The sequence below is a fragment of the Corticium candelabrum genome, chromosome 2 (assembly GCF_963422355.1).
Source record: "Corticium candelabrum chromosome 2, ooCorCand1.1, whole genome shotgun sequence".
Taxonomy (NCBI): domain Eukaryota; kingdom Metazoa; phylum Porifera; class Homoscleromorpha; order Homosclerophorida; family Plakinidae; genus Corticium; species Corticium candelabrum.
In genome coordinates, this window is record NC_085086.1 from 11,446,917 (window position 1) to 11,456,916 (window position 10,000).

The 10,000-nt window shown below is 39.3% G+C and overlaps 1 protein-coding gene across 1 annotated transcript in view; it reads right to left on the bottom strand.

Annotated features, from left to right (window-relative positions):
• Positions 1-10,000, bottom strand: part of LOC134198413 (vam6/Vps39-like protein) — a 22,033-nt gene that overhangs the window by 2,636 nt on the left and 9,397 nt on the right. The window contains exons 19-25 of the mRNA XM_062667805.1: positions 9,269-9,355; positions 8,486-8,559; positions 8,191-8,289; positions 6,997-7,099; positions 5,043-5,165; positions 4,001-4,103; positions 3,888-3,933 (exon numbers count right to left, since the gene is read on the bottom strand). Coding sequence (XP_062523789.1) covers positions 3,888-3,933; positions 4,001-4,103; positions 5,043-5,165; positions 6,997-7,099; positions 8,191-8,289; positions 8,486-8,559; positions 9,269-9,355 — 635 coding nt within the window. The remainder of the gene's footprint in view (positions 1-3,887; positions 3,934-4,000; positions 4,104-5,042; positions 5,166-6,996; positions 7,100-8,190; positions 8,290-8,485; positions 8,560-9,268; positions 9,356-10,000) is intronic.

Here is a 10,000-nt window from a genome sequence, read left to right on the forward strand (position 1 = left end):
GAGACAGACAGAAACAAATAGATGGACAGATAGACAGACAGAAAGACAGACATATGAACATTCATATAGACAGGCAGATAGACAGACAGATAGATAGACAGATCGACAGACAGACAGACAGATAGATAGACAGACAGATAGACAGACAGATGGATAGACAGACAGATGGATAGACAGACAGATGGATAGACAGACAGATGGATAGACAGACAGATAGACGGACGGACAGACAGATAGATGAACGGACAGACAAATGGATGGACAGACAGATGAACAGACAAACAGACAGACGAATAGCCAGACAGACAGACAGACTAATGGCCACACAGACAGACAGACAAACAGATAGACAGACAGACAGACAGACAGACAGATAAAAAAGACAGATAAAAATAGACAGACAAACAGACACACATGAACACAGGGCAATCAACCAATGTAGTCAGACTGACCTCACCCATTTACACATACTCATCTTGCCTGTCTACACACACCTCACATCTTCTTCACACATAACAATACCTCACACACAGTACCATCACAGCCACTACACAAACAGACACACAAAAGAGTAGACTGTTGCTAAACAATGTCACAACCACATCACAAAACTTTCTTCCTCTTTCATTGTTCAAACATAAAACAAATTGTGGTCACTCAAATTTGTCATCTCTCCACACATTTGTCACACATGTTTGACAACATAATACCACAAGGCGCCAAGCAGCCATGCAAGCATATGTGGCTCTACTGCATCATCATTGACAACCCAAATTCAACTCTGGGCTGATGTTTACATGTCTATTCATCCCTTAAGAAGTTACATGTAAACATGCAGGTGAGTTAGACCATCTGGAGTGCACTTAGTTATGTAAACAATGTAATAAAGCAATAGCATGCATGCCATCCATAATACATCAGATTTTAAGATTCGCTCATCACAGTGCAAAGATGCCATTAGAGCATGTGTAAACGAGTGAGATCGGTTGGACTACATTTGTTGATTGCATGTGTTCATATGTCTGTCTGTCTGTCTGTCTTACTGCCTGTCTGTCTGTCTGTCTTGCTGCCTGTCTGTCTGTCTTGCTGCCTGTCTGTCTGTGAGTTTAAAACCTTCTGGAGGAAAAGACTGTCTATTACTCTTCAAAAATGCAACAGCAGAGTGATTTTGCGGAAGCTGTCAAGGCTTTCTGTGCGCTCATTAGGAGATGACAGTGTTTTGGGAGTAGATAGAGACATTCAGTGTTTTACTCATTAGCAATAGTCTCGGACTACAAGTAGAACATTTCATTTTAACAATAACTGTTTGTAGTAGTGAAGATTGTTGACAATAAACTTGATTCTGTCTGTCTGTCTGTCTTGCTGCCTGTCTGTCTGTCTTGCTGTCTGTATGTTGTCTTACTGTGTCTGTCTTATTGTCTGTCTGTGTTGCTGTCTGTCTGTCTTACTGTCAATTTCATTTATTGAAACACAAACTCTTAAGTTACATTTCTAACACTAAATACAAGAAATCTACTGAGTTCAGCTTTAGTTTAATGCAAACTACTTTGGTAGTCTCTATTGTGTTAGTTCTCATCTTCTTCTCCAGGGCAGACACGTGTCAGCTTGTGGAGGATGACTCTAGCGTTGCATCGTTGTAATATTATTGAGAATTTTTTTCTTCAAAAAACCTCTAAAGTCAGCTTCATTTGTATAGCCTTCAATGTCCCTTGATCTTCTTACTGTGTCTGTCTGTCTGTCTATCTTACTGTCTGTCTGTCTGTCTGTCTTGCTGCCTGTCTGTGTGTCTGTCTGTCTTGCTGTCTGTCTGTCTGTCTTACTGTCTGTCTGTCTTGCTGTCTGTCTGTCTTACTGTCTATCTCCTACTGTCTGTCTCGCTGTCTGTCTGTCTGTCTTACTGTCTGTCTTGTCTGTCTTACTGTCTGTCTTTCTTACTGTCCGTCTGTTTGTCTTACTGTCTGTCTGTTTTACAGTCTGTCTGTTTGTCTATCTGGACGCATAACTCCATAGTGTCTGCATGGAGTGATTGCCTAAGCGATTTACTCATTCCCCATCAAATAGAACCGAGACAGCGATTTGTAGACAACGAAAACCGGCCTGACATCACGCTTTACGACACTGACACTGGGATCACAAAAGAATGTGATGTTTCGATAGCTCACCCTTGGAGCAAAGATATTATTAAAGGTGCAGCCAGAGAAGGTGGCCATGCAGCAGCTAAACGAGAGGCAGCAAAGTCAAAAAAATACTCAGAGGAATCGCTTGCGGATGGATCGAAGCCTATAGTTGTCCCACTCGTCTTTGAACACTTCGGCAGATGGGGCTTAAAGGCTGACGAGCTGATGAATGAACTGGGGAAGAAGGCGAGAGGCTTTGATGGAAGAAGAATTGCGGTAGAGTTTAAAACCTTCTGGAGGAAAAGACTGTCTATTACTCTTCAAAAATGCAACAGCAGAGTGATTTTGCGGAAGCTGTCAAGGCTTTCTGTGCGCTCATTAGGAGATGACAGTGTTTTGGGAGTAGATAGAGACATTCAGTGTTTTACTCATTAGCAATAGTCTCGGACTACAAGTAGAACATTTCATTTTAACAATAACTGTTTGTAGTAGTGAAGATTGTTGACAATAAACTTGATTCTGTCTTACTGTCTGTCTGTCTGTCTTGTCTATCTTACTGTCTGCCTGTCTTACTGTCTGTCTGTCTGTCTGTCTGTCTTAGTTCTCTATTGCATACATCATCAAAACCAGTACAACATCACTAACACTAAAGCAAAGCTAAACATGAAACTACGAGTCTATGGGACCCGCTAGTGGCCCTTCAGTACAACAACTAACTAAGCAATAGCTATGAATGAAGTTCCAAACTACTGTTGCTAAAATAATGTCTGTCTGTCTGTCTGTCTGTCTGTCTGTTCATCTATCTGTCTGTCTGTTCATCTGTCTGTCTGTCTGTCTATATGTTCATCTGTCTGTCTGTCTTACTTCACTATTGAACACAAAAAAGCAAAATATTACAAGAACACTTACCGTCTGTCTATCTGCCTGTCTGTTCATCTATCTGTCTGTATGTCTGTCTGTCTGTCTGTCAGTCTGTCTGTTCATCTGTCTTGTTTCACATGTCATCATACTATAGTGATGGTAATGCAGACTCAAAAGTTCATGAATACAAAACGTGTCATTGTATACGAACTGTCAGCATCTACACACATATTCATAACGGGAAGCCGTGGATACTTCGATTTGTGTAGCATTAACATTCCAAGTTGCTAAATAAGGAACACTAGAAGCCGACACTTGAGGCTATTCTTGTAGCACTTCTTCACATGCTCATGTCTTCATATGCACTTATAGTGTGTACGTCATAGTGGATATGAGAGACATGCATCAGTACATGTATGTGTTGCAAGCAATGACAGATAAGGGAAGGATAGAAGGAAGAGGTAAAGGAGTGATATGCATACACATGTAAACATTACGAGATGCACTAACAAAGAGACAAATATATGCACAAATAGACAAACAGACAGACAGACAGACAGACAGACAAACATACAGACATAATAACAAACAGACACACCAACAGACAGACCAACAGACAGAGAGGGAGAGAGACAGAGAGACAAACAAACAGACAGACAAACAGACAAAATGACAGAGAAACATACTAACATACAGACAAACAAACAGACAGGCAAACAGACAGACAGACAGACAGACAGACAGACAGACAAAGAGATAGACAGAAACGAATAGACATACAGACAGAAAAACACACGCACATGACAAATACATACAAACAGACATACCCCACTCTCTCTCTCTCTCTCTCTCTCTCTCTCACACACACACACACACACACACACACACACACACACACACACACATTACGTCTTTGCTTTGCTCTTCATCCTTGTTGTACATACGAGAGCAATAACTAACAACAATAAATGCCATCAATCACAACCAAACAGTCAGGCTCACGTGACACCAACACATCTCACTCTTTGGCGAGTTGCATGTTCTTTAGCACAAGAGCATAGATGGCTAACGCTTGCTCATGCCGATTGAGTCGACCCAACAACAAAGCTCGTTCATGAAACATTTCTATTTTAAGTTGAAAATAAATGTTTATGTTAATAATTAATAAATAAAATAAAATAATTAATTAATTTAATAAATTAAATATAAATATATTACCAAATAAATTCAATATATTACTAAATAAACTAAACATTAAATAAATAAAAAATTAAGTATATTACTAAATAAATGAAATAAACTAATTAACAAATTAAATAAATTAAATACATTAAAAATAAAAAATTTTAAATTAAATTTTTAAAATTAAATCTATTTAATAAAAAATTATAAAAATATTAATAAATAAATTAATTAATTAATTAATAAATTAAATATATTATTAAAAAAATTAATAATTAATTAAACAGATTTAATAAAAATTAAAAATAAGTAAATTAAATAGATTAAAAATAATTAAATAGAGTTAATAAAAAATTAAAAATTATTAAATAAATTACATAAACTAAATAAATTATTTAATTAAACTAATAAATAAAATAAATTAATTAATTACACTAATAAATTAAATTAATTAATTAATTAATTACACTAATAAATTAAATAAATAAAATAAAATAAATAAAATAAATGAAATAAATTAATTAACCTAATAAATTAAATAAATTAATTAATTAAAATAATAAATTAAATAAATTAAATATTATTTAAATAAATCAAATTAATTAATTATTAAATAAAATAATTAGAACTCAATAAATAAAAAAAATCAAATTGTAAATAGCAGTCAAGTATTTTAGTAATAATTAATTTTAATTTTATAAATTTAATTTTAATTTATAATTTTAATTTAAAATCTAATTTTTATATCTTAAGCTTAGAAGTCCGAGTTGGTTGCACTCGTTACTGATTTACAGTACATTCAAACATAATGTTTGTATAAGACAATCTGTGAAGTATTTGCTAGTGATTGCCTCCATAGGTGAGCATTGCCTCTGCACTTACTTCCTTGAGGAAAACGTGTGATGAGCCTCTCGGGTTTGTAGAACTTTGACGAGACTAGGAACGCCAGCAGCTTCCGTCGATATCGTCCCAACTCACCAGGTTCTTCTCCTGCTGCTAGATGCTCTGAATGTTTGAAAATATTGAAGTTAGTTGATGTGAAGTATGGAGAGATATTTGGTGTCATTCACACATGCACACACACACACACACACACACACACACACACACACACACACACACATGGGCGGACAGCCAGACAGGCAGGCAGGCAGACAGACAAACAAACAGACAGACAAACAAACAAATAGTCACATAGACAAGCAGACAAACAGACGGACACACATACACAGACAGACAGAGAAACAAACAAACAGACAGACAAACAAACAGACAGACAAACAAACAGACAGACAAACAAACAGACAGACAAATAGACAGACAGACAGACAGACAGACAAATAAGTAGTCACATAGACAGACAGACAAACAGACAGACACACATACACAAACAGACAGAGAGACAAACAGACAGACAAACAGACAGACAAACAAACAGACGAATAGACACACTTAGACAAACAGACAAACAGATAGGCACACATAGACAGACAGAAAAACAGACAGACACAGAGGGACAGACAAAACAAACAGACAGACAAACAAACAAACAGATACATAGACAGAGAAACAGACATCTGGACAGACAAACACATGAACAGGCAGACAAACAGACACAGACAGAAAGAGAGACAGAGAGACAGACAAACAAACAAACAGACACGCAGATATAAACAGACAGACAGACACACATACACAGACAAACAGCCAGACAAACAGACACAAACAGACAGACCAACAGACAGACAGATAGACACACATGGACAGACAGACACACATACACAACAGAGAGACAAACAAACAGACAGACACAGACAGACAGACAGACAGACAGACAGACAGACACAGACAGACAGACACAGACAGACAGACAGACAGACAGGCAGACAGACAGACAGACAAACAACAACAACACAAACTGCCTGGAGGCTCAGTAGTCAAAGCCGTTCCACTGGTTATGGAACATTTTGCATCATGGGGAGAAGAGGCAAGAAAATTTTTGCAGAAACAGGCAGCCTTTTCATCAGATGAAGCAGGAAGACCTAATGCTGCGGAATTTTTAGATTTTGGAGAAAAAGATTCTCTGGACAATTACAGAAGTGTAATGTTCAAGTTATATCTAAGAAACTTAGCATGTTGTGCGGTGGGTCTGAAAGGCCTGACTCTCACAGCGCTCAATTTTTTTCTCATTATTCTTAGTTATATATAAGTGTTTTTGTTTGCTGTAATGTTAGCTTTCAATTAACATTAGTCTAGTTATATTACTGTAGTTCTTTGCAGAATTGTATGATAGCTTGAGGTAAGAAATAAATGACAGACAGACAAACAGACACAGACAGACACAAACACAGACACACAGACAGACAGACAGACAGACACACACACACACACACACACACACACACACACACACACACACACACACACACACACACACACACACACACACACACACACACACACACACATCAACTCTCACACTCTCCCCTCAACAAGAACCACCTTTACTTGCCCAACAACCAAAACAAGACATTCTCACCAACCAATTTCTCCAAGTCAACATACCAACATATCATCCTATTGTCCTCACTAAACACCCTATTGTCCCTCACTAAAACAACAAGCACACTAGCAGCTAACTAAACATCCCCTAACTCTCCCTCCAATCTAATCACATAAATGCCTATTTCCCTCAACCACCCAAACTGCACTGCAAAAACAAAGAGAAAGACCAACACCTCAGGGACAGAAGATAAAATACAAAGACGTTTCTCTTCAAGTGTTTGGATTCCTTTGTAATGCAGTGAAGGTGTGGTGTGTTGTGTGGTTTACTTACCATACTGAGGGTCCCAGAGATGGTCGACTTTGTCCTTGTAGAACATGATCAGTTGGTTGTGAAAGTCTGGAGTTTGATCCTTCCAGGTGGTGAATATCGACTCCTAGGAAACAGACGTCTGGTGTTGTTATCCGTTTGTATTGTAGTTGAGTGGTGAGCATGGAAGGTGGTCATTAGTGGAGAGAGTTTTGACATAAAGGTGATGGTGATTATCTGTTTATACAATGTCATGCATGTACCTACATGTAGATGGTCCCAGCTTGAGTTGTTCAGTGTAAGAGAGTTAGACAGAACTTGTTGAATGAGGTGTGTGTGTGTGTGTGTGTGTGTGTGTGTGTGTGTGTGTGTGTGTGTGTGTGTGTGGTGTGTGTGCGTGTGTGCGTGTGTGTGTATGTGTGTGTGTGTGTGTGTGTGTCTGTCTGTCTGTCTGTCTGTCTGTCTGTCTGTGTGTGTGTGTGTGTGTGTGTGTGTGTGTGTGTGTGTGTGTGTGTGTGTGTGTGTGTGTGTGTGTGTGTGTGTGTGTGTGTGTGTGTGTGTCTATGTGGAGTGTGTGTGTGTGTGTGTGTGTGTGTGTGTGTGTGTGTGTGTGTGTGGTGTGTGTGTGTGTGTGTGTGTGTGTGTGTGTGTGTGTGTGAGTTTGTCTGTCTGTGTGTCTGTGTGTCTGTCTGTCTGTCTGTCTGTGTCTATCTGTCTGTTTGTCTGTCTGTCTGCATGTCTGTCTGTCTCTCTGTCTGCGTGTCTGTCTGTCTCTCTGTCTGTCTGTCCATCTGTGTGTGTGTGTGTGTGTGTGTGTGTGTGTGTGTGTGTGTGTGTGTGTGTGTGTGTGTGTGTCTGTGTGTGTGTGTGTGTGTGTGTGTGTGTGTGTGTGTGTGTGTGTGTGTGTGTGTCTGTGTCTGTGTGTGTGTGTGTGTGTGTGTGTGTGTGTGTGTGTGTCTGTGTCTGTGTGTGTGTGTGTGTGTGTGTGTGTGTGTTAGTCTGTCTGTGTGTCTATCTGTCTGTCTGTCTGTCTCTTTGTCTCTGTGTGTGTCTATCTGTCTGTTTGTCTGTTTGTCTCTCTGTCTGCCTGTCTGTCCATCTGTGTCTGTGTCCGTGTGTGTCCGCACGTGTGTGTGTGTGTGTGTGTGTGTGTGTGTGTGTGTGTGTGTGTGTGTGTGTGTGTGTGTGTGTGTGTGTGTGTGTGTGTGTACATCTCACCAGGTATTGCACGGCCAGATCCTGACTGATGCCCAGCAAGAAGTCCAACACATTCTGCCGAGGTAAACTCTCCACTTCAGACACATCTTCTGTAAATATCTAACAAAACAAGACACACACCTACAAACCATAAAAACCAAACACACACACACACACACACACACACACACACACACTGAGACACACTGAGACACAGGGTTAATATTAACATTAATTATAAAAATTTTAATTTTGATTTAAATTTTTAATTTAAATTTAATTCTAAATTTTGCGGCATCACCATAAAACACATCACCTTCAGTCCTGCCTCCGGATGCTTGTCCAATATCCATCGAGAAAACTCGAGAATCAAACCAATATTTTCTGGTCCTACACAAACATCACACCAAATATTCATGCCAGACCCAATACTCCACACCAACACATCACAACACTCCACACCCACACATTCCAATGATCCACACCCACACATTGCAACAATCCACACCCACACATCCCAAGACTCCACACCCACACATTTCAACACTTCACACCCACACATCCCACACCCACCCATTGCAATGATCCACAGCCACACACCCACATTCCACACCCACACATCCCAACACTCCAACCCACCCATTCCAATAATCCACACTCACCCATTCCAATGATCCACGCCCACACATCCCAACACTCCACACCCACACATTCCAACACTCCACACCCACACATCCCAATACTCCACACCCACACATCCCAACACTCCATGCCCACACACACAATGCCCACACACACACACACACACACACACACACACACACACTCCACACCCACACATTCTAACAGTCCATGCCCACACACTCCAACACTCCATGCCCACACATCCCAACACTCCACACCCACACATCCATACTCCACATCCACACATTACAACACTCCACACTCAACCATACCAACACTCCACACCCACACATCCCAACACCCCACACCCACACATCCCAACACTCCACACCCACACATTTCAACAGCAACTCTCATATTTCATTACATATCAACACTGTAGCAACTTTTTAGTTGCTACGCAACCAACACTAACCTAATTTCTGCAAGTACTTCACCATGCTCTCGTGCCCACGTAGAGAACCAACTTTGTTATGAGCTCGCTGTAGCAGCAAGTCCAACGCTGTCACAAACAGCAGCAAATGCAACACAAATTAATTTGATTTCACAGCAAAACAGCATGAACTAGCAACAATGGTGTGAATGCAATAGGCTTTACAATATTTTTTGAATTCCTTTTTGATCAATATAACTAATCAATATGTTGACATCACGTGGTGTCATTGCTGCCATAGCAACAATTAAACAAAATTTAAAATAAAATATAAAATAAAAAATAAAAATAGAAAAGTTTTGTCAATGTAAAACTGTATGTGACATGTGTGGAATGCTTTGCCTTTTCAAACATTTTATGACGCCATCAATATTATGACGTCATCAATGTTATGACGTCATCAATATGTTACAACTCATCAAAATGCTATGATGTCACCAATACATTATGACACCAATACACTACGATGTAATCAATATTTTATGACATCATCAAAATGCTATGACGTCATCAACACATCACAACGCCATCAATATACAATGACATCACCAATATGTTATGTCGTCATCAAGATGTAATTATTGCTATGAAAGCATTCATGTTACCATGAAAACCATTAAATTTAATTTTCTGTTGTATGTGTACCATTGTATTACTAGAGGACAGTGATGGATGGTTGAGCTTGTGGATGATGGTGAGAGTTGATTGGCAGAC